The sequence below is a fragment of the Aquila chrysaetos genome, chromosome 13 (genome assembly GCF_900496995.4).
Source record: "Aquila chrysaetos chrysaetos chromosome 13, bAquChr1.4, whole genome shotgun sequence".
NCBI lineage: Eukaryota > Metazoa > Chordata > Aves > Accipitriformes > Accipitridae > Aquila > Aquila chrysaetos.
This window is the reverse complement of record NC_044016.1, coordinates 21,881,454-21,905,860: the sequence shown is the minus strand read 5'-3', so window position 1 is coordinate 21,905,860 and position 24,407 is coordinate 21,881,454. Positions and strand designations below refer to the sequence as shown.

Below are 24,407 nucleotides of genomic sequence, written 5' to 3'. Positions count from 1 at the left end.
GTGATCACAATTTGTCCCCTGCTGCCCCCTCCCCTCAAATGGCTCTGCTGGACTTTGGAGCAATTCACACGGGCAAGGTGAATTTTGACCCGAACGCCGCATCCATCGGCAAGACAGAAAGGGTGGAGGAAGCGCGGCCCGTGGGGCGGCCGGGGGGAAGGCAGGGCAGGGAGGCTAGGGGCGAAATGTGCGAGCCGCGGGGAGCTGCGGTCGCGAGTGGGGCGGGCGGGCGGCGCAGGGCCGCGCACCCCTTACCTCCGTGGCCTTTTCGACCAGCGCGAAAAGGGATGGGGAGGGGAGGAGGGAGGGGAATCGCCGGGGAGGGTGGGACTTCGCCGGAGCGTCTCTCCCCGCGGCCGCGCCGAGCAGTTGCAGAGCGCCGGCGACCGGGCGGTGGGGCGGGCGCTGCGCGGGGAGCGGGCGCTGCGCGGAGCCGCCGCTGGAGTGCGCGGAGCGCCGGTGCCGCCGCGCCGGGGGCGAGGAGCGCACGCCGCGCCGGCGGGGGACAGCGCGCCGCGGGAGCAGCCCTCCCCGGGCACCGGGACCTGCTGTTGGCTTGCCGCCTTGCTTTATCCTCTCGTTTAATTTATTTTTTTCCCCACCTATACTTTGATCCACTGGGATTTTTTTTTCCTCCCTTTCCTGCAGAGCCTCCCCCCGCCCCAGTTCCCTCTCTCTCTAGACAGTTTGGATTTTTTCTCTTTTTTTTTTTTTACATCACTTCTTATTTTTTTTTTTTAAAGCGGTGGACAGAGAAAGGGCGAGAGAGACAGAGAGGGCAGGCGGAAAGCGCTCTGTTCGTCCCCTCCGCCACCACCACCCCGACTTGCGGAGAGGGGTCGGGCCGAGCGGCGGCGGGATCAGCCCCTTCCCTCCGGGGAGGCGACCCCGGCTCGGAGAGTCGCCGGAGGCAGCCGCCGCGAAGAGGGCGCGCAGGAAAAGAGATGCATTGAAACTTTCCGCGCAAACTTTGGCGAGAGTGCGCGAAACCGAGCGAGCGCGGCGCGGGTGCCTGCCTGCCCCGGCGCGGGGAGAGCGGCCGCGGACGGGCGCCGCTGTGGAGCTCGGACTGCCCGGCGGCGGGGGCCGGGCGGCGGCGGGGCGGCCGCGGAGCGTGCGCTCGGCCCGGCGGAGCGCCCACCGAAAGCAGCAGCGGGGGCCGGCGGAGAGCCGGGCTTATGGAGGGGTGAAACCGGAGACCCTGAAGAGGAACCCCCCTTCCCCCGGAGCCCCTCGCAGCGCCCGGCCGGCGGCACCCCAGGAGGCGGCGGCGGGCACGGAGGAGGCGCGGGCGAGAGCGCGGCGGGGCGGCGGCGGCGGCGAGGCGGCGGCGAGGCGGAGCGCGGCGGGCCCCGCTCCGCGGCGTGCGCCGGCAACCATGAACTTTCTGCTGACTTGGATCCACTGGGGGCTGGCGGCGCTCCTCTATCTGCAGAGCGCGGAGGTAAGCGGCGGGACGGGGGCTTTGTGCCCCGCGTACCGGGGGGGGGGGGGGGGGCGCGGAGGAAAATACTTTTCCCTCCCGGTTTTTTTTTTTTCCCCCCCCCCCCCCCCTTTGCCTCCCACCTGCTCGGTGCGGTGCCGCCGCGCTGCTGGCACTGGGTCCGGCTGGGTGCCTGCAGCGCACACACGTGTGCGTGCAGTTGCTGCAGCGGGGGGGAAAGCGCTGCCCTGCGCTTCGCAGGCCCCCGGAGCAACCGGCAGTGCCGTGCGGAGTGCCCGCGCACATGTGCGCGCATTGCACGTCCCCGGCGTGGGGCTCCCGGGGCGGCGGGGCCGCGGCCGGGCCCCGGGCGCTGCGGCCGGCGGGCGGCGCGGCACGGGGCTGGGAGGCAGCGCGCTGGCTTCTTGCATCAGCCTCGCCTGCCGTCCTCGGGTCTCCTGACATTGCAAAAGGGTGTTTCAGCGGTATTTGCCTTGGGTCCCAGCTCGGGTTCGTGCCGCCGAGTGGAGTTCAAAATACCTAGCTGGAAAAACAAATAGAGATCAAAGAGGACAAAATGGATCCTGAATTTCTTCCAGATTGAAAAAAAAAAATCAAAATACATATCTACTGCACCGAGATTACAAAACTGCGCATTTTTCTCTTCTCTTCCTCCTCAGTCACTTTTACTTTTGCCTCATTGTCATTCCTGAGGGATTAGAAATCAACTCTTCCTCCTTTTCTTTCTTTTTTTTTTTTAAGAAAAAAGAAAGACAGCTTTCTGTGCAAACCTGTCTTAGAAATCTGTTTTCTAAAGAGCCGAGAGGGCTGTGTTGCCAAGAGATATTAAGGGGTTTAGACAGAGAGCCCACGTGAAAGTGGCTGTTCGCTAGATGGGCATGGATTATGTTTTAAAGGCTATAACAGGTTAGTCCTCTCCTGCCATTTCTCCTCGGCACTCTGAGAGAACGTGGGCCACATAATCTCCCACAATCATGAAAATAAACGTCACTTGCAAACTAATCAGTTATTCACATTGTTTGTTCAGCACCAATGCTGGAAGGTAACTCCCCAGTTAGGAGCCATTTCAGCTGTAACTGAAGTCATGCAGGAACTGCACGCTTTGTTTCTAGCCTGTTATATCTCTACTTTCTCCAGTGACAGCCACACATTAGGCAGTGCTCCATGGGAAGCGAGGCGCAGCTCTCACTCGATTGTGGCACAGAGCAGCTCCGTTGCTGCCTGCCTGCCAGATTTGGCTCGTGGGACAATTCTTTCCACTCTCCCAAGAGTTTTTCCACCATGACCTAAAACGGGGGTTTCTTTGCCTCCCAGCTCTTCAGTAAACTTGTACAGTAGCATCTGTTCCCCGGCTATAGGCTAGACAATTCTGTATCGGTGTCTAGTGATAATACCCTTTAACCCTCCCCTTGCTCCTTCTCCCCTCCCCTTCCTCTTCCCCAGAGGAGGAAACGGCAGATCAGGTAGAGTCCGGGTCTGTCTGTCCTTAGGAGTAGCTTAAAAGCCTTGTGCTGTCTTTTTCTCCTAGGCAGGATGATGGTGCCAGTGAGAAAAGAAAGAGGGTAACGGTGGGAAAAAAAGTAGGGGGGAATTATGAGGTGTCGGTGGGGTTGGGGGGAAATGTTGCGGGGGGTAGATACATGAGAGATGGTGAGATGTTCAGATAGCTGGGTGATGTGGGCCATATAAGTGCTCAGGCAGACCAGCGGTGAGGTCTGCCCTTCGGTTCTGTCCTTATTTGTCTGTTGATCGCCCAGGCACCACGGTGATGGGAACGTTAGAAATACCAGCAGATCTCACGTAGGCAGCTTGACGATGACTCTGGGCATGGCAGAAGGCATGACTCTTCACGCCGGGACTAGGGTTTTGTGCTTTGATGATAATATTTATCTGTACTGTTAATCTGGCTGTCACGCTGAATAAAACCTATCTAGCTAGCCAGGCGCGTTGGCGAGCATTAAATAAAAGCCCTGGCAGAGGCTGAGTTGGGAAAGTGGGGTCCAGCACGTGTCAGGCAGCTTTCCTGAAGGTGAAGGAGGAGGGATGCAGGAATCACGGTGCTCCTCTGGTGAAGGTGGCAGGGGGATGACTCCTTACTGAGGGAGTTGTTACGGTCACTCCTGCAGCGAGGCTGGGATGGTGGGAAATCATGTCACGGTCAAGGCTGGGTGGTGCTGATGCCACAGGTGTCTGCCTCCACTGGTGGCAATAGCCTTTCCATGCAGGAGAGGGAGGAAAAGGTGGTTTTGCGGTGCGACCCGCCTAGCCGTTTGCCTGTGCTGAGCTTCGGTGCACAGTCCTCACGCCCCACGGGGTCAGAGAGGTTTGGTGGTGTCCCCTTCCAGTCCCTCCTTTTCCTAAAGAACGGGGGATGGTCAGTCATTCCCTGTCTTCCTTTGTCTGCGGGTCCTGGTGGCAGCCTGGTGGCAGGTCACCCCTAATGATGATCTGGGAACTCTTCCCTTCCTTCCCTGGACTGTGGAGGGACCTGGATACACCAGCTGTATTGGCATAGGGAACAGGCAGCAATCAGACATCGAGGGAGGGAGAGCGAGCCTGTGACTAGACTGCTAATGATCGCACACCCACCAGGCTCCCTGCCTTTGGTGTGCCTCTGCGCCAGGCCACGATGGGGAGCCACCAGAACCTGCTTCCCCAGCCCATAGGCAGCGGGGATGCAGCAGGTCACCTTCCCCAGAGCTGCTCTGGGCCCGTGCTCTGAGGACAGGCTGGGAGGAGGAGCGCTCCTTTGGGACCCGGGGAGAGGGAAGCCCATGCTGACATCTCAGAGGGGCTCACTGATTTCCTGAGCAACCCCAAATTCACTCTCCTGACCATCCTGCTCCGTGTCAGGGAAGTGCCTCGGCTGTGCTGGCAGCTTCTGGGATTACTGACCTCTGTCTGTATGTACAATGGAGGAGGAGTGCAGTGAGTCCCATCCCCCTGCTCTCCCTTAAGTAGAAACCGCTGAGAAGAATTTCTAGTGCCTAAGACGAAAAGTGCCTTAACTCCTGTCCCAGAGTCCCTCACAAAGTGGATGGATTGTTTGTTCCAGTCCTAAACAGTTACAAAGCTCTTTTAATGAGGCTGCACAGATTAGGGGGAGGGGAAGGGAGAGAAAGAGTGCTGGTGGTGGTGGTGAGGGGGGTGATGGTTAGAGAGGAGTGACTTGATTAACCTTTTCTCTCCCTTCAGTGAGTAACTTGCTTTGGGCAGGGACTGGGGGAGAAGAGGGACAGTGAAGGTGCAGACACATGGATGGTGTGAAGTGGGTTTATTAGTTAGGGAGGGTTTTACTGCACTGCAGGACGTGCATTCGCTGTGACCTGCAAAGGGCACAGAAAGGAGCTTCTCCCTGGTCAGCCCCATTCCCGGGGTCATTTATCCCGCTCTCAAGCGCAGGGCTTGCTTCCACACCTCTGTGAAATGTTGAAAATCTTTTGGAAGGAAATTGTGTTACAGAGCTGTTGGGAAATGCCAAAAGCCAGCAGAGGAGAGTGTGACCTTCAGGCTCCCACTGAAGGGCACACCAGGCCTGCTTATCCCTTGGAACGCTTTTGGTTCCCCATTGCCCTGTCTGATATGTAGCAGACTGGTTTAAAGTGAGGCGCAAGCCCCTGCCTCACCTGCTGTTCTAGTGGATGGGCCTTGAGGGCACTAGCCACAGGTGAAAGACACTGCTGAAAGGGCAGAAAAGTTTCTTGGTATAGTGAGCAGAGAGCATGTTACTGATAGTACTAGGAAACCTTTTGGCTTTTTGCTGAGAGCTCCCCTGGGTGTGCTCAGAAGCTCTCTGCAGACTTCGTACCGATCTCATTTCCCGTCCTTGGGGTGGGATCGCAACCCAGGTCTAGGTGAGCGCTGGGAGAGTGTTCTGGCTCATGCTCTGGTACATCAGGGGCAGAGCAAGGTGCTAGCCAGGTGCAGGTGAGCAGTGAAAGTGTGTGGCTTGCTTCTGCTTCCCATCACCTCTGCACCATGTGTGCTTGCATGTGAGGAGGCGGTGGGCTTGGCAGCCAGCTGGTCAGCCTCGCATAGAGAATGGGTAGAATGACCCTCAAGGTGTCTCTGAGCTAATTTTGCTCAGTCCATCATGGTCATTTGGTGTGTGAACCAAAAATCCCTCTGCGAAAGGTCTTGGGGGCATTGTGACTTGGATAAACTAACTTAGCTCGTGATCCTCTTCCTGTGCTACAACACAGGTTGAGGCTTTTCTGCCCTTGATGCGGTTTTCTTTTGACCCATAGATTGTCAGGCGCTGAGTGGCTTTGGAAGGCTGTTGCAACCTCCGCTGCCTCCATTTTGTTTGTGCTGTTGCAGTGACCTTCACAGTTCAGGAATGAAACTGTTTCTAGGAACCTGCTTTTTAAACTGTTGTCACAGCGCTGAGGTTGGGCAGACAGCCCTCCCCAGAGAAGAAACAGGTCCACACATGGGGTGGCTCAGGTCTGGGCTGGTGAGTTATGCCCAGGTACAGAAAGACTTCAGTTGAAATGAGAAGCGAGGAGTTTGGTCGGGGGACCTTAGACAAAGGGAACTGTGAACAGACACAAAGGAATGGCTGGAAGAGGGGCTTCTAGGGCTTTGCAGGCTCTCTTGCCCCCTCCTTTTAAAAGCTGACACTTAGGGCTGCTTGGATGGTGGTGCACGGGGCTGCCTAGAAGACCATAGGCGGCAGATTCCCATTGCAAGCTTGGGGTGGACTTTGCCTGCTTAGTTCAGTTCTGTCTCTGGCTACAAGATCAGAGAGCCTTTTTCTGAGCCTAAATGCAGCATTTCACTGATGAAGCAGTATTTTGTACGTATTGCCATGCTCTTTTTGGGCCACTGCTGAAAGGCAGCAGGTTCTGGGGCGGATGGTGTCACACAGGTGACAACATACCTCAGAGAAGTGAAGCAAGCCAGGCATTTTTCGGTTTTGGTTCAGAACAGAACAGCAGGGGGAAACCTGACTTGGCTGGAAAGTTACGTCAGAGCTAAAACCCTCACGCAGAGCAGGAAGAGTGGAGTTTTTGTTTCACCTGGAATTAAAAAGACTTCCTTAGTAAAGCGGTGTAACGCTTCTCCATCCCGGTCTGGGGGTGGGTTACATGTCACCACTCCTGCCTGCGTCAGCGGTTTGGAAATGCCCCTCGACCCAAAAGGCAGCAAGAGCGAATACAGAGCTTGGGGCCTTTTTGGTGTTTGTCCAGGGGAAGCCGCACAGACAGGGGCTGGGGACTGGGACCGTTAGGTGAGGGCACGCGTCGCCCTCCCTTCCAGAGGAGAGGAGGGAAACCCGGGCGGTTTGGCGGCATTTGTCGGCAAAGCTGTGCTGTCACAGTTAATTGCCCTGACGCCCGGCCAGATACCAACACCTCGGTGGCCACCACTGCTCGGCGACAGACATCTGTGACACTGAGAGGGAAGCGATGCCCTTTTGCGCCTGGCTGTGCTTCTCCCCCTTCTGCCATCTCGGGCTGGATTCACCTTTGCAGGGGTAAATGAAGGCCTGGGGGAGAAGAGCGGTGCCCAGGCCCACCGGTAGTGTCAGTGGTCGAACGTCACCCCTGTTATTTTTCTCCCCCTGGGCCCGGATTTGCTCTCTCGTTTCTGACCATAATCACTGAAAGCTCCTCCCGAGGGACGCGTTTCTCCCTTTGGGGCCTCTCTCGGGCCCGCCGCGCTGGAGGCCCGGCCGCCTCCCTGCCGCCTGCCCCTTCCCTCGGCCCGCCCGCGCCTCCCGTGTCCCTCTCGGCTCCCCGCGGGACGGGGGGAACAAAAGGTCCCTCTGTGCCCGCCGGGGCGGCTGGAGGGGCACGGCTCTACCTCGGGGGGCGCCCCCACCCTCCGGGGCCTCCCGCCGCCTCCTGCCCGGTGGGCCGCCGGCGGCGGGCCCGGGAGCCCTCCCGCGCCCCGGAGTCCGTGTTGTGACTGATTTTCTGTTATCTTTGCAGTTGTCGAAGGCTGCTCCTGCCCTGGGGGATGGGGAGCGGAAACCCAATGAAGGTAAGCGCTGGGCGGCTTCCCGGCGGGCGGGGGCGGCCGGGGGCTCGGGGGAAGGAGGCCCGAGCCCCGGGAGCCGCCGGCGGCCAACACCGCCACCTCCCGGGGAGCGGCGGCGGCGGGAGCGGGGGGGGCTGCCGGCGGGAGGCCTCGCCGCCATTAACCCCTTCGCGGCGGCTGCGCCGCCCCCCGCGCCCCCCCTGCGGGCCCGGGGCGGCCGTGGGGCCGGGGTGGCCGTGGGGCTGGGCCCCGGGGCCACCGCGGGGCCGCGGCGTGCAGCAGGGCCGGCCCGGCCCGCTGCTGGCTTCCCACAACTCTGAGGAAAACTGCGTGCGTGCGCTTGTGCACATACACACGCTCATTTATATATATATATAAAAAAATATATACATACACACGCGTGCGCTCACACACAAAGAGCTGAGTAGCAGCGAACAGTTTGCTAGGGATTCGCCACAGTGCCGTAGGAAGGGATTTGTCATCTTCGCTGCCCGCCTCTTCCCTGGCGGCGCTGGTGGTGCCCGGCTGGGTGGCCGGGGCTGATCCCCAAACAAAGGCCGAAGCAGTGCCCCGACCCTCCCCAGACAGCCAGGCGGCAGGTCTCCGGGAGGAGAAGAAGAGAAAAGGGCAGCCCAGGATGATTTTCCAGAGTTTTGCCTCCTGACAGTCCCAGGTACCTCCCCCAGTCAGTGTATTGCTAAGCACTGTACAGAGCCAGGCTCGAAAAATACACCCTTTTACTCCGGTTTGAGCTAGCAGGCTTAGCAGATTCAGGGGACAGCAGTCTGATCCGATAGGTTCTACTTAACGTGTTGCTGGTGGTCCAGTACGAATGGGACCATTGCCTGGTGAGGAAATGAGGTGGTGCCTCTGCAGCCATTGTGATTTTGTGTCTCTCCAGCTGCCTAAAGGCCAGGCTGTGGCAGTGTCCTCTGCCTCCTTGGTTTGTGTGAATAAATGTAGACCAGAAGAGCAGCCAGCCCCCAGGTTAGTCAGAGATGCCTCCTGCAAGTGCCCTGTCTAGTGGAGCCCTGTGCGTTACAGGAGGTTGGCTTTCTGTCCACAGTCCTCAGTTCAGAAGTGAGGTAAAAGGGCTGTGGACTTTGGAGCCTTCAGACTGAGGTGATCATCAGCTGCTTTAAGACCATCATGACCGTGTTTTCCCCATACCTTCATAGCAGAGCAGACCACTTGCTGCATGGCAGGGTTTGGTGAAGATCTTGCAGGGTCCCCATGGGTTGTGACCTCTCCAGCGTTATTCCAGCTGGAGGTCAGCAGAGGGCTCTAGCAGTGTGGGCCCAGATTGGCGCTTTTTTTTTTTTTCCTCGCACTTGATTTCAATTTCTGTAACTTTATTGGTGCGACAGACTGCATGTGCATTGCCAGAGGTTTGTGGCAGGCTGTGTTTGGGATAGGTATCCATTCCGCATGGGCAAAATTTCTGATTTGCTGGTGGGCTGCCGCCTGTTGCGCTTGACCCTTGCTCCTGCTGAAGTCAACAGAAGAAGGTTCAGTGACTCCAGAGAGATCAAGATGGAGCCTGCTGTGAGGCTTATTTTGGTAGCCAGTCCTCTGCTGTTGGTAGAAAAGAGCTACTGTCCTCATCTGTGCCATTTGTTGTGTCCAGCTACCTTCCTGGAGAGGGGAAGTATCAAACAGAATTTAATTCCCTGTCACAAGAAGGCTGATGGGATTGTGGGAGAAGTTGGTCTGGCAGTGTGATCAGTGAGACTTTGGTGCTATTGCCTCGGTGCTATTTCTGGTTCTGCGATGCAGATATATCTGTGAGCTAGGAATCAGGACTCTTGGCATTACCTTCCTGGCTCTACTTCTGTCCTCCTGTATGACCTTGGAGGTCCTCTCTCTGTACTTCAGTTTCTCCTCTGTGAAGAGGAGACAATGATGTGCCTCTGTTGCACAAGGAAGGTCCTGTAGTTTCTTCCACTGAAGCTCTTAGGGGCTTTGGGGTTGGGGTGAAAGGTGATTTTGTGTCTTCGGCCATTTTGTGCTTGCTCTGAGATGTCGAGCTGTGACAGGTTTTTATTTGGGATGGACTTACTCTGGTTGGAGACTGTAATTTTAGCTTCAGCCCCTACCCTTTTGTGCTCAAGAGAGCCTTCCATGTGTTTTGTGGCACGGGAAGTTGTAGAGGAGTTAGACAAACACTCTTTGTTTGTTCCACGAGAAAAGATTTTCTGGTATAAATAAAGGAAACCACCAGCACTTGTGGCTGCACTTTTATTTTTAAAAGAACAGCGTGTCTGTATTGCTGCTAAGCCATTGACAGGGAGGGAGGCAAAATGATCATAGACTTGCTCCTTTTCTAGTCTAGCATGTTCCCACTCGACTGCTCCAAATTTGGACTTAATCCTACCTGCTGTGGCTATGTTTGCCCTGAAGAGTTAATGTGGGCCCTGACTGGGTTTTAACCTTACTTCCCGCTCCATTCACAAAGAAGAACCTCTGACTCAAATCTGGAGGTGTTTTGCAGGGTAGTGGTGTGGGTTAAATGCGGGATTAACTTTTAATGTGGGCTGAAGCCCAAATTGCAGGAAGGGAGCAGGCCAAGTGGTGTTAGTCCTTCAGTGACCTTCCTGTATTTCCCCATGAAAGACAGACCTTCTTCCGTCCCTGACACAACCAATGGGAAGGAAGCACAGGCTGAATCAGCGCGGCAAAGTGTGGAATATGACTCCCAGTACATAGGAGTAAGTGTAGGTACGGTAGCAGGGGCAGGGCTTTGCTGTGAGGATGACTGTACCTCAGTCATGTGCTCCGGTTTGGGTGCTAACTGTGCAAATGCATTATCGAGTGTTGCACAGTCTCCGTGTGAATGCTCTGTGTCCAGCAAAATCAAGGCAATGCGCCTTTCATGGCAGGATCTTCAGACTGGCAGCCAGAGAAAGATTCCCCATTTCCTTTTCAGAGGCTGATTCAGACTTTGGAAAATCATCGTATGTTAAAGTGAAGGCAAAAACTCCCAGATTCTTTATGGGAAGGATTTGGTCCTGTCAAATCTCCCAGATCGCAAATGTAATCATCAGGGTGCAGCTGTGAAAGTAAAGGGTCTGCAAAAGAAGTTGAATGTGCTGTTCTGTGGCCAATCTGTAGTCCACATTCTCTGGTATAATCCAGCTGCTTCCGCAGTGCAAACATTTAAAAAGCGTGGCAGACATGAATCAGTTTCACTTCAGTTTTCTACTCTGTTTTGGTTTCTGCCTCCTTTATGCCCCAGACTACTGCGGTGAGCAGCATTTGATCTGCACAGGTAACTGCCGCTTTCCCTCCCTCTTTTCTTCCCTCCCTCCCATCGACGTAGGTCTGTAAGCATTTTTATCCAGAACTGTGCCTTTACTGCCAGAGTTCCCAGATCCTTTCTGCTGGCACAGCATGAATAATCAACAGTGCAGTTCAGCGGCTGTCATTGTGCCTGCAGAATTTTGCACATATTAAATTGTTCAACCTGTTCAACATAGGCGGTGACTAAGGTCACTCTGAAGGGGAATGGGAAGAAGGAGGTAGCCATAGACAAGATAGGAGAACAGACAGGAGGCATACTGCCGCTAGGGGAGGAGGAAAGAGGAAGGGAAGGGACAAGGAACAGAAACATGCTGTCTTCTAGACAAGGAATACCAACAAGCAGTCCATGCCTGCCAGGCTACATTTCCCTTTCACAAGCCACTTTCTTTTTTAATAGCTGCTCACGCTCTCTGACACTTCAAACTCCCTGGATGGAAGCTCCTCCCCTCTTGTACCCACTCTCAGCACTGTGGCACTGTCAGCTCTGCATGACCTAGAATTAACTTTCAACAATTAACTGCGGGCTGTGAGCTCCAAGCCCTGCAGCTTTTGCATTTTTGTGGCAAAGTAACCTTTATGCCAGTTTGTCACAAGTTCAGAAACGCTTACTGGAGACCATTTTTTTCCATGATGCAAGCAGTTTGCTCTTATCACTCAGAGTTATCAACCTTGGTGCTGTAGGACTGCATACTGTACAGGTGGATCATTATAGTGCTTAACAGCATAGGGCAGGCACTATCTCTTTGTGTGTATTCTTATCCTCTGCTCCATTTGAGACATCTTTCTTTGCCTGCATGCTGGTAGAGCTAGGAGGCCTGGAGGGCTCCAGGTACTCACTGTTTGCAGAACTACTAGCAGCTGGGTTTTGTGCACGTGTACTTATCTATCCTATCTCTCATCTCTTTAAATCTCTCCAACCCTTGACCAAGCAGCAAAATGAAGCTTTGGCAAGAGACTGGGAAACATTGAAAAACGCTTATGAAATCAGTGCAGATCGCAAGCAGTTAGTGTTTGCTCCATTTGTAGTGAAGGCAGGGGATAATGGCAGATCCACCCTGTTCCCCCACCCACACTGCCTCATTGTGGTTTGGTAACCAAGTACATGGTCTAGTTAATCCTGGGGGTGCCCTGGGCTTGCTTTGAATCTTTCAGCGGGTGGCTTGATTCCTTGGTCTGGGAAAGTGGTCAGTGTGGAGACACAGAGGCTGTGACTTGTAGCAGGTGCTGTCATGGTTCTGAGGTAGCCTGTTGAGGTGGATGTTCTGCAGGGGCGAAAGAGGTTGCTGACAGGAAGAGAGCAGATACGTGGATGCATGGTTCAGAACCCTCTGCTTCTTCTCAGAAGTGTCTGTGCGCTGAGGTCTGTAGAAAGGATGCTTCTGGCTTATCCCCTTGCCTTCTAAAACCCACTGGGGCATCCACTGGCTATTTTGAAAGGGTGTAAAAGGCAAACCTGTGAAGGGCCTTAATCCAGAGTGCAGATCATCTGCAAAACCACAGGTGCTTTTTAGCTGAGCTAATATGCTTAGTGGCAGCATATCTGAGAGTATGGGGGATAGCAGGGAAGGGGTTTGGGGAGGAGGCACCTGTGGGACACATCGTGGTGCCAGGCAGGCAAATAGTGAGGCTCTGTTGTCTATCTTGCCTCTGCCCTGAAGGAGCGCTAGGAAGAGATTGTCTCTTTCTCTCCCCCACTTGCTTTGTGTGTGTGTGTGTGTGTGTGTGTGTAGGGCAGATACAAAGGACTTAGGCCTGCGAGACTGTTAGTGAAGAGCATAAGGTAGATGTGTTGCAACTGTCTGGCTCATTTTAAGGGGTGAAGCACTAGTCGTTCTTGAGCTAAGTTTGCATTAACTTATTTCCTCCATTCCTCCTTTTAGTTATCAAATTCCTGGAAGTCTATGAGCGCAGCTTCTGCAGGACAATTGAGACCCTGGTGGACATTTTCCAGGAGTACCCTGATGAGGTGGAGTACATATTCAAGCCATCCTGTGTGCCTCTGATGAGATGTGCGGGTTGCTGCGGCGATGAGGGCCTAGAATGTGTCCCTGTGGATGTGTACAACGTCACGATGGAGGTGAGGGCCCATCTTGCAAGCTGGCATGCTTGGGTGGAAGGAAGCAAGTCAGCCATCACAGCCACCCCAAGTCCCAGGTCCCAGCTAATTCAGAGGGAGGGCAGCCTACCCCAGGGAACTGGAGATTGTCAGATCAGGGGGCTTGCCTCTCTCCTGACCCTTGTGCCCAGCATTACACCATGCAGCATTAAAAGATGAGTTGCCTGTGTCTATTCAAGGCTAAGATGAGAATCTGTTTTTTCTCTCTGACCTCGCTAGTGCCCAAATACAGTAGCTAGGGGCATGCAAATGAGCATTTCTGCAAAGCAGAGAGTGCAAAAGACATTTCTGGTGCTATTATCTTTGAGGTTCCAAAGAAGATGCTCCTTGGGCCCTTGCTCCACCTTAACTCTGTGTTTGGTCCAGACAGCTGTTGCTCTGAAGGCAGCTGAGTAGTGCAAAAGGGGAAAGCCTGTCAGTACTCTCTCCCGGAGGGCATGTGAGGTCAGCTTTTACCAACAGAGCAGGGGGATTTGGGTCATTAGCTACATTGGCACAGCAGGGGTGGAAGGGGGCTCTAAGAAACACACTGCTTCAGTGTCAGGTGGAAAAGCCTTTCTGCCTCTGGGCGTCCTCCTTTGTTTGGAGGCTGCTGAATTCGCTCCTTGGAAGAGACAGAGATGGCCCGGATAGCAAAGGCTGGGCACATGGGGAAGATGCAGACTTGCTTTAGAGAGCTTTGTCACTGCCCTTGTCTGCCAGCCTGGATGCCAGCTTGTGTCCACAACGGCACCCGTTACCTTTAACCCATAGCTGCCTCACCTACTTGTCCCTCAGCCTCTTGAATGGCCACTGTAAATATTGCCATCACTTTTTGATATAGATGAGAGACATGCAGTACTAAGTGATCAACCAGCAAGCTCTTTTTACTTGTCATTTGAGCTGTGTTTGAACAGCGGTGGAGAACCTGTCTGTGCCCTTCCATGATTCGCCGTACTGCTTTTCTACTTGCAGGCTCCAGCCTGGGCTAGAGCATACTAGCATGGTGTAGCTAGGGATGGGTTTCTTACTACCATTCCTTGCTGAATTACAGTTTTTGGCTGGTATGCCTGCATGCCTGTAAAGGGTCAGAGGCACTTGAGCAGATCTCTGGTGCAAGTGCTAGAGCTAGTGGTCCAGCCGGGTTCTGGGTTGAGAGACTGTGACAATACATGCATCGCTTCTCATATAGCTTCCTTGGAGGCATCTGGGGATGGGGGATGGGCAATGTCTGGTTCTGCAGGGCTGTTTTAAGCACAGATCACCAAATCTACGTTGTGTGTCAAGTCACTGAGAAAGTGAGATGTCAGCTGGGAAGGAACGGTGGCTTAGGGAAAAGGAGTTGGATATGGTATTTTTGCTTTGGGCCTCTGCGTTAGACTGAAGCATGCTTCTACGTGAGAGCAGGCTGGATGCCCTGTTACTGTCTCTCTAGGATCGACCAGGGACGGCTCAGTGAGAACCTTGCTATGGTGTTATGCCCTCTCTCATGCCTGTCTCCAAGGCAGTCCACCAGTGCTGGCACCTTGCATGCATGAGCAAACAGAGCTTTGGCACAAGTCTTGTGTTGCCACTTGCTTGTGATCAAAGGCCTTCCCTGACTGGGAGAATGGGGCCTCAAAGCCAGCTCAAACTCTGCCATGCTCTTCCCAGGAGCACCTGGGGTGCAAATGCTTTGCTGCGCAGCAGGCTTATTTGGAGCTGTGAATATAAATAGTGAATGGGCAGTGACCCTTTCTGTTTCTTTCATTCCAGATCATGAGAATTAAACCCCATCAGAGTCAGCACATAGCGCACATGAGCTTCTTACAGCACAGTAAATGTGACTGCAGGTGAGAATGGAGCAGCACTGGTTCCTCTTGCAATAAACTTACTCTGAGCCTTTCCTTTTTTTTGCCATTGGGTTGGGACTGTTGTGCAGAGGCTTCTGCAGTCTCCTCAATTGGTTTGCAGTGGGATGGCTGAGCCTGGGAAAAGAAGTCCTTTGCTGGCGAGGCTCCTCCATCTCTAGTTATCACAGGTGGACAATGCTAGCCTGAAACCTGTTTTTTTTTGGCACTGGCTGCCAGCGAGGTGCAACAGGAGAACAAACACTTTGAGAAGGACCACTGTACCTGTGCCATGGGCATCCTGCAATGCCAGCTGTACATGTCCTTCCCTGGACTTGGCGGGAACTGGGGATAATACTGGAAGCATATATAGTAAGCTCCCTTCTAATGAGGCCTTTGTTCTCTCTTCCCCCACAGACCAAAGAAAGATGTCAAAAACAAACAAGAAAAGTAAGTGACAAGCCTTTCCTCCTTTCTCTTTTGGTGGTTGGTTGGCATTTCCTCTCCCCACTGCCCCTTGCCCTTTTCTTTGGTTGGAGGTACTTACTTTGAGAAGGTGTTTTTGGAAATGGCATATGATAGTGCATGGGGCGACACTCTGAATCCGTTCCAGGTGGGCACAGAAACCCAGATCTGACGGTCCTTCCTTCATACGCCAGACCTGGAGCTTGCATGACGCACGACCATGGCAGTCATTCCTAATGCTTTATCCCGAGTCAGGGAAGTCCCGTCGTGTGTGTCCTACCAGAATGGATTCAAGGTGCAGCCCCCATTCTCCCTTCCCTCTTCCTGGGGTGTTTCTGGTTACTGCAAATTGCTGCCTTTCTTTATTATTAATTTTTTTTTCTTGCTGCTTAAGTGAGTACTTGCTGGCTTCTTTCACAGCAGCTTGGGTAGGAACTCTGCTGGCTACAGGGAGAGGTGGCAATAGAGGCCTGGTGGAGGCAGGACTGATGCCATGCAGGATGTGATGCTGGTTTTGGTTGGGTGGGGGCCCAGGAGGGTGTAAAGGGAGGTGGATGTCTTGTCTGGGTCTTGGTGGAGGCTTTCATGAGAGGTTTTTTCAATCTGATGGATTTGCTGGTGACCTGAAGGAGGTTAAGGCACAACCTTCCCTTTCCTTCCTCCCCAAAGTAAAAAGGTTGTGGAAAGTAGAGAAATAAGCTCTTGTCCTGCAGTAGTCACAGGGATGATCACAAAATGTGGAACAACATCGAAAAGAGAGAGTGACCTCTCTGAGCGAGAGGGTCAGCTGGACTGCGCATGGCTGGGATAGCGAGTCTGCCATTTAGAGGTGCGGAGTTGGAGAGGAAGGGGGTGAATATTGGGAGATGAGGCTGAAACAGACAGAGAGAGCAAGCGGGAGAGTGAGAGAACTTCTTTCACCCCTCTCCTGGTGATTGTTTATTTCTAGCTGCCTTCCAGCCTCTCCTCCTCCCCCTGGAAATCTGCTCCTGGCTGCATCGGGCTGTGTGCAGCCAACACTCCTCTCTGTGCAGGGCCGTGTTGGGGACAGTCGGTCCGCGTGGCTCTGTGGTTTGAATGTGTGCGAGAGTTGGGTCTGTGTGAACTCTGGTGAGGATGGGGTGTGGGTGAAGCAGCCAGCCCAGACTGTGTTGCATTCCCTTTCCTGTTCTAACAGCACCTTGCCTGCTCTTTGCTGGTTCTGCACTCCCCGGGGAAGAAAGGGAAGGGATGGGAGAGGTTGATGTGCTTTGATTTGTGCTGGATTGAAAGTCCTGTTATATTGATGCCCCTGTCCTCCCTTCAGGTCGATTTTCCTCCCCTCACTGCCTCCCTGTGACTCCTGACATGTAGGGCAGAGACTGGGAGCGAGCTGATGCTCTGACACTCGTTCCAGTGAGACGACTTGAACAGGGCCTAAGAAACACCTATGGTGCTTTCCCTTCTGTCCCCCCATGTCCCCTCAACAGCTCCCTCCCGAGGTGGGCTGCACCAGGGAACAACAGAGCCTTTGCTGAACTGCCACAGTGCTGGGGCTCACTTGTCTGGCAAGCCCTGGTGCTTTGCCTAGGGCCTTCTCCTTGCATGTCTCTCCCTTGGTCCTGTGCTAATGTGGCTCAATGAGCAGTGCAGGCTCCAGCCTCCTTCCCTCCCTGTGCTCTCACTGGCCTGTAGGGATCCATGGTTAGTGTCCAGGCCTGCACATCCTAGCCCCTGCCTGTCCCAGCTCCTGCCCAAGAGTGAGGAGCAACTGGTGAATTTTTCAGGATGGAGTCAGTGCCTTGGCTCCGTCTGCTTGTCTGTCTGGCAGATTCATGTGGAAGGCAAGGGGAGGGAGGGAAAGGAGGGAAGATCTGAAAGCTGCTTGTTGGTTATCTCCTGGGTGTCATAACTAGGTCAGGCCTCTCTCTTTCCCCTTTGGTACTCAGGATGGAGGCTGCCAGAGGGGATGTTAGCAGACATCCAGTGAGGTATTCTGGAGTCTTCCAAACTACAGGCAGGAGGTAGGGTGGGTGAGCAGAGCCTTCAGGCTAGATAGCCCTCTCCCACACAGCACTGGTGTGTAGACCAGGTCTTTCCCCTTGTCTGCGGGGTGCTGAGGCCAGGCCCCCTTTGCTCCCATCCCAAGGCAGGATTACCACCGGCCGTGTTGGAGCTCAGCTGCCCCCTCCTAGGCCCAGTGCTGGGCAGTGCGTCAGGTCAGAGTGGTTTCCTTTTCCCTGGGGAGAGCCCCTGCACTCAGATTGCCTCTTGTCAGTCAGTGTGTGCCCGCGCTTGTCGCCTGGAAAAGTTGTCTGCACTCGCTGCGGTTGCGTGATGCTTTCACAAAGCTTTCTGTTCCTTCCCCCTCACCCCCTGTCCCTTTCCCACTGGCCCTCTCTGGAGGGGGCAGGTGCCCCTCTGAGACTCCAGCAGAACCACCTCTACTGGCAGCAGCCCTGCTGGAGGTGGTCTCTGCTGAGTCCCCTGGCGTTGGCTTGGCTGTGGGCAGGCTGGTTGGAGTGCTGGCAGGAGTGCAGGAGGGCCAGTGAATGTGTGCGTGAGGTGGAGATTTGTGCTTTGGCCCCGGGACTTGCCCTCCAGTCCTGCCTCATGTGCTTCCCCCCTCCCAGCAAGGCACATGGCTGGTTTTGTTTTTCCTCTTCTTCCTTGCGTTTTCTTCCATTTTCTTTCTCTCTCCCCCTTTCTTTCCTTCTCTCTCTCTCTCTTTCTCTGTTTTTTTTTTTTTCTTCCAGAAAATCAAAGCGAGGAAAGGGGAAGGGTCAAAAGAGAAAGCGCAAGAAAGGCCGGTACAAACCACCCAGCTTGTACGTTTGTGTCCTCTGCTTGTAGACTGTCTTCCCTCCCTCTCCCCAAATCAATCCGCCTGCTTGCTGCTCACTCAAATCTCACCCTCCCCTTCCAGTCACTGGTGGGCTGCAGATCCTGCAGGGGCAGCACTGGTGGTGGCACCGCTCTGGCACTGAGGGTATCTCAGGGAAGGTGGCTTTAGCTTGCTTGGCTCTCTAATCATCAGTGGTGACCATTTTCCCAAGGCACAAGAGCGTGGGTGGGTGGGCGAGCGCCCTGCACCTCTTTTCCATGCCTTGTGGTTACAGCTCTGTCATCTGCTTTCCTCAATGGTCTTGTGCCCTCACTGCTACGATGACAGGCGACAGGCAGGCTGGCATCTGCCGTGCATGTGTGCGTGCGTGCGCGCGTGTGTGTGTGTGGTGGAGTCACAGGCGGAGAGGAGAGGTGGGACGGTGGGAAGCCGGAGACGGGGTGCTGGGGAACTGGGGGGGCTCTTTCTCATTTTTTTCTCTCTTTCTGCTGGATTTGGTGGCTTCTTTCTCCCTGTGTCTCTCTCTGTCTCTTTCACTCTGCCTCTCTCATGGTGGTTCACAGAATTCTGCATTGTAAATTCATGGCTCCTCTGTAGGAGACTCCTAGGTGGCAAGGTTGGGATGGGGCTTACAGAAAGGAGGGCAGTGCAGGCTGCAGGGGCAAGCATGTGATGCTGGAGCCCAGCTGCTTTCCAGGGGAGGAGAGACCCTGTGTATTTAACTCGTTTAGCCACTGGCCTCTTTCTACTCAAATAGCCCACTTCAGAGAACTCCTTTCGTTGATACATCAGTAGCTGGTTGGGACCTCTCACCTTCCCATCCTTGCTTTCCTCTTCTTCCTCCCTCTGGCCTGTGCCGATGGATCCAATGCAGCATTTGTGAATACTGTGCAGAGAGCCTGTTTTCTTTCTTTTTACGCTAATGCAAGGGGGTGCTGTCCTGGGACTGCCGGGGTGCTGCTGGAAAATCCATCAGCCCGCGACGCTCCAGTGGGCAGCATGGGGGCTGCGGGAGGGGGCAAGGGGATTGCTTTGATGTTTAGGGTGTTGCATGTGTATTTTCTTTCTGCTGAAGCGCTGTAGCTTAGACATCTTTCCTTTTGCCTTTTTGCAGTCACTGTGAGCCTTGCTCAGAGAGGAGAAAGCACTTGTTTGTACAAGATCCCCAGACCTGTAAATGTTCCTGCAAATTCACAGACTCACGTTGCAAGTCGAGGCAGCTTGAGTTAAACGAGCGCACTTGCAGGTTTGTGTCCTGAAGGATGAAAGAGAAACACACAAAGAGAAAGAGAGAGCAAGAGAAAGAGGGGGGAGCTTGCTTCCTGCTGACTTCTGGCACCAGTGCTATATGATTACTTCTTTTCTCTGTCCTACGTGGGCCAGAGGGCAGAGGGGCTAACTGAGATGAGGACAGAGGTTCCCTGTGTCAAAGGGCGGCTGTGCGTTTCAGATGTGCTGTCAGGACTTGGATGGGGATGGCTCCCAGATTCAGGGCATTTGTATCTAAGGTATCCTTTCCCATAGAACAAGATAACGGAGTTCATGTTGCTGAGGTAGCCAGGGGGAGAGTCTGTAGCCCTCCGTACTTTATCTGTATGCAACTCTGAGCATACTGACAAAGACAAATCCTTAGCTGACTAGGATTTGACCACCCCTGTCTTCCAAGCCCTTTTTATGCGGCTTGTGGACACTCTGCTGTGTGCAGAGTGAGGAAAGCCAGGCCAGGAGCCTCCCCACATTCTCCTTTGCCTCTTTGTTCTTCTAAAAGCCAGGGAGAGCACTCTGTCCTCTTGCACTGTGCTCACAGTTCCTTGTCCATGTCTTGGCCAGAGTTGTGGTTTGAGGGGCTGCACTCAGAGCTGTGACTGGGATACAGCAGGATTCAGTTTGTCTCTGGGTGAAGGACAGGCAGAGGTCTGTATTTCAGGTGTGAGGTGGGAGATGAAAAGACACTGTGTGGTTAGTGTTTGTTCAGAGATCCATGCTGTGCATGTGTCATTTGAGTGCTACCTGTCATGCACCATCTGTGGCATAGACATGCAGAAACCGATTCCTGGTTCTCACCTGAGCGCTTTGGTGAACTCAGTGGGGTCTCTTGACTCGCACCACCTGCGTGTACATCTCTGGTGTGGGATCATCCTACCTATCCAGAGAGAGACATAGAAATGGGGTTGCTATTGGGCCCTTGGCTGTGACTCTGAACTCGGGTCCCTTTCACAGAGATACAGGTGATTCCTCCTGTCAGCAGAGTATTGCAGTGGCAGTGGCTGGATGGGAGAGAGTAAGGGAGAGAGATCCAGGGTCCTCTGTGGCTACACCCTGAAAGAGACTTCCATTTGCCTCCATTTGCCTGCCTGGAATTGGCTAGGTGACTAAGGCTGCTACAAGTAGCAAGTGCTTCCTTTAGGTGTGAAAAGGCTTTGTGCCCAAACCAGAGAGGTGTTTGCACTGCCAGTGTGGTGGAAACTGCTCTGTATACAGAGGATTTTTCTTCCGTGCTGTAATTTCAGTGGGAAAGTGATTGATGGAGGGCCAGAATAGAGCAGCTTCTGGAGTTAAACTTCTCCCAGTGAGCATAACCTCTGAAGTGTGAGACCAGACCTAACTTTTCCCTCTGCCTCTGTTCCCAAACTCCAGAATAACTGGAGATTACCCTACAGAGTTTGAAGGGTGAGAAATAGTAACAAATACAAAGAAAAAACAAAGAGTACCCCAAAGAAGTCATGATGTCAGAAGGGGTTTTCTAGTTTCTCTTACTAGTTCCTCTCTGTGGTGGGATTAATTGGCACTGGGGAAGGTTTCCATAGCTGGTGTGTTTGCGAGAAAGATGGGAAGGAGTCATAGGAGTGGTAGCTTACCTGTTTCCAGAGAAAAAGCTGGTTAAGCTGAAGTTCCTCATGCTCTTTCTTGTAGAATTGGAATTGGGCTCTACTGGGGAGGGTAAATTCTCATTTCTCCTGCTGCTTCTTCATGCTGCTGCTGCTGTTCCCTGGTGCTAACCCCTGCTCTTGGCAGCTAGTGGAATGAGAGGCACTTTCTTTTCACCTTCTTGCCTGCATGAGGCTGTGTTGTCTGCACTGCTTCCAACCCAAACAACAGGATAGGTGGAGAGCTGAGGGAGTGTGTCATTCTGCATGCATTGCTTAGCCTTGTTTTTCTGTGTGTTTGTGTGTATCTATGTGTGCATGGTGTGAGAGAGTGCAAACAAGACACTCAGCTCATCTGTGAGGAAACCTCTGATTCTGCTCCTGAATTTACCCCTGTACCAGTATTGCCCCCACCCTGTGTAAGTGAGCCTGGGGGAATAGAATTTATCGACCCATTCATGGGTGGAGATTCTCAGCTGTTTTGCCCCATCTGCACAGCACTTCACCCCACCAGTGATGTCATGCCATGTCTTAACACCATGTGCTCTTAAACACATCAGCCACCTCCCTTCCTTCCCTTCCCTGTCCTACTTGCACCCCCATCACAAACATTAACCCCTTTTCTCTTTTTTTTCCTTCCCTCTCCTCTCTGACAGATGTGAAAAACCGAGACGGTGAGCAGCGGAAAAGAAGGGGGAACAGCCCTATTTCTGGAGCCTGATTTCTCGCCTGGACAGAAAAAACAAAACAAAACACTAATCCAAATGAACCCTAAAAATGAAGGATCGGTAGAGCACAGCACTTTCAGTACGGACGATGGACTCCGGAAGGAACATTCCCCAAGGCACCCGCCGCACAGAATTCACCTTTGGGTTTTGAACTGTTTTATTTTATTTTTCTTTTCATGCTGCTAAATAACAGAGCCAGGAAGACTATAGGGGTGTATTTGATGGGTTTTCCCATGCATACATATATATGTGTGTATACATGCATATACATATATATATATGTATATATATTTTAACCACATCTATATATACATATATGTATATCTTAACCACACACACACATATATATATATAATATATATATATATACTGATTATTTTTTTTAACATTGCTAATGTTATTGGTGTCTTCACTGGATAATACTCGACTGCTGTGGACACAAGCGGGCTACTTGGGGTATAAGAAACAAGCTAAGACTGGACTTGAGTAGAAGCGCTGGGTGTAAACTTCTTAACTCTTAACTGACTCGTGCGGCCTCCGCTGTTTCTCTGTAGAGTGTGCTGTACCACAAACCACCTTCTCCTTGCCTGGGACAGGGAGGAGAGGTGATGGAGAGGATGGGCAGGGAGTTCCAAAGAGCGGCATCCTAGGGTGCGATGGGTCAAAGGCCAAGGAAATGGCCGTCTCCGTGATCAAGGATTCCTTCTCCCCTCTCTTCCCCCAACCTTCGCCCTTACTCGTCTCATAACCTGCCTGCCTTGCTGGGACATGGGATGTCAGTGTACATTTTGCGTTGACTTTATTCGCTATAGAAACTTTGCCAGAGAGACATGCTGGCTTCTCTTAAGGATGGTGGGCAGCTGATGCGCACTAACTTTCCATTCAAGGAAGTATCACAGGAGTCTAGATTTCCTGCCCTTGGTGGCTGCAAAAGGACACAAGGCCTACAGTGTGCTGAAGCAAGAATGGGGACCGGTGCATAGCCACACAGTTGTTCAGCACTGTCTGCTTTCTTCATGCACAGAGCTGCCACTCAAGAGCATCCAAGATGCTTACGGAACATTTCTGGAAAGGGATATTAATCAAAAGTATATACACAGTAGGGGGGTGTGTGTGTATGTGAATGTGTGCGTTTGCGTCTGTGTGTATGTATGTTTGTGTTTTTCTCTCTTTTTTATATATATATATTTATTTTTATACATATATATATATAAAAAAAAATACATATGTATGCCAAGATTGAAGGGGGGGGGGAAGAAAGTGACTTCTGCTGCCTTCAGTTTGCGTGCCCAGTGTGAATGACCCTTAAGAACGTTTTTATGATGAACTGTAAATATCAGGCCCCTTTTCCACGTTGGGCTGGGGAATCAAATGTGAAGGCAGCTGAAATCCCTGAGCAGTGTCTGAGAATCTTGGCTATGTGTGTATCTGCAATATACGCTGTGGTGTATGTGAAACCCACCTTACACATGCGCGCACACACACACACCCCTGAAAGCGTGTTTGTACATCTATGTGGATATATATAATCTAGTTCTGTGATTAAAATTATTAATAATAATCATAATAATCAAAAAGGTACTCAGTCTGTGTCAGAATGCTGCCAAACATCATCTGCAATTGAATTTTCAACGCCTGATAATGTACAACACGGAAAGCTTCCAAAAAGACAAGACAGTCTAAAAACAGATTCACAACAAGCGACTACTAACCACTAGGAACTCCCCATCCGACTGATGGCTTTCAGAAGGAGAAAAAACACGCGGGTGGGTGCTTGCATCTGCAATGTGTAATACTCATGCTGTATCGTGCGCAAGACAGAGGCTTCCGATGGGGGGGGAGGGAAGAGAAAGTGTTTTATATACTTATTTAATATCCCTTTTAAAATTAGAAATTAAACAGATAATTTAATTAAAGAGTAGGGATTTTTCAGTATTCTTTGTTAATATTTAATTTCAACTATTTATAAGCCGTACCTCCTTTTTTTTTTTTTTTTTTTTATTTGTACTGGTTGTGTATAAATTTAACCTTCCTGTTGTCCCGTCCCATCTCTCCCCAATTGTTGGCAGAGTCAGTAGCATGTTATGGGCAGTTATTTAATTAATTTCTCTAACACCTACCCCTACACATTCCTATTGAGACAAGGGTTAGATATACATCTACATACTATATATATATTTGGCTATGTGTTTGTATATATATATATATATATGTTTATGTATATGTGTGATTCGGATTAAATAGACGCTACGATTTTTTTATATATGTAAAAAAAAGAAACAGGAAAAATAGAAAATTCTACATCTTGAATCTCTCTCCTTTTTAATTTTAATATTTGTTATCATTTTATTTATTGGTGCTACTGTTTATCTGTAATAATTGCGGGGAAGAAAGATATTAACACTACATATTGTGTCTAGTGAATTTTTTCAAGATATTCCTTAGTACATATTTATTTTTAAACAAAGAAATTACAGATATATCTTAAAAAAGCAACAACGACGACAACAAACAAACTTTTTTTTGTATTAAAGAATTTAATTCTGACCTTGATTTCCTTTGCCTTCTCCTTCTGCCTTGCATCCTGGTTTTCTTCCATTGTGTAACAGACCCTCCAGCATTGCCTCTGGAGGCTACAGGGCACCAGCAACCTGCCAGTTGGACTCTTGGATTTGGGCCCAGAGCCTCCAAAAGCATCTAGGTACCTAAAGTCCATTGAAATGCATGGGAGGTAGGCAGGCACCAAAATACTTGGTGTGGAGCTCAGCCTGAGTTCCCTGCTCAGTGAGAAGAGGGTGGTCTGATGGGCAGGAACGAGGGGGCAGGACTCCTGGGTTCCTTTCCAGCCTCTGATGCCAAGGAGTGTGGTG

The 24,407-nt window shown here is 52.2% G+C and overlaps 1 protein-coding gene across 10 annotated transcripts; it reads left to right on the top strand.

Moving 5' to 3' along the window:
• Positions 1-375: 375 nt before the first annotated feature.
• On the top strand, positions 376-24,090 carry VEGFA (vascular endothelial growth factor A). Of its 10 annotated transcripts, none has more exons than XM_030035278.2 (9): positions 376-1,444; positions 7,381-7,432; positions 12,610-12,806; positions 14,580-14,656; positions 15,071-15,103; positions 15,267-15,413; positions 17,854-17,925; positions 19,057-19,188; positions 21,466-24,090. In XM_030035278.2, the coding sequence occupies exons 1-9, from the start codon at positions 1,379-1,381 to the stop codon at positions 21,485-21,487; spliced, it is 798 nt and encodes a 265-aa protein (XP_029891138.1). In that variant the 5' UTR covers positions 376-1,378; the 3' UTR covers positions 21,488-24,090. The 10 variants fall into 10 exon arrangements, with proteins under 10 accessions (XP_029891138.1, XP_029891140.1, XP_040984327.1 ...); XM_041128394.1 differs by lacking the exon at positions 376-1,444 and adding an exon at positions 6,670-7,208; XM_030035280.2 differs by lacking the exon at positions 15,267-15,413 and having other exon boundaries at positions 689-1,444.
• Positions 24,091-24,407: the final 317 nt, after the last annotated feature.

What these genes read in the sequence shown, in the direction of transcription:
- VEGFA (XM_030035278.2), top strand. Translation starts at nt 1,379, where the DNA reads ATGAACTTTCTGCTGACTTGGATCCACTGGGGGCTGGCGGCGCTCCTC. An exon ending in TCTATCTGCAGAGCGCGGAG is followed by an intron (nt 1,445 to 7,380) that starts GTAAGCGGCGGG and finishes TTATCTTTGCAG; the next exon opens with TTGTCGAAGGCTGCTCCTGC. An exon ending in CGGTACAAACCACCCAGCTT is followed by an intron (nt 17,926 to 19,056) that starts GTACGTTTGTGT and finishes GCCTTTTTGCAG; the next exon opens with TCACTGTGAGCCTTGCTCAG.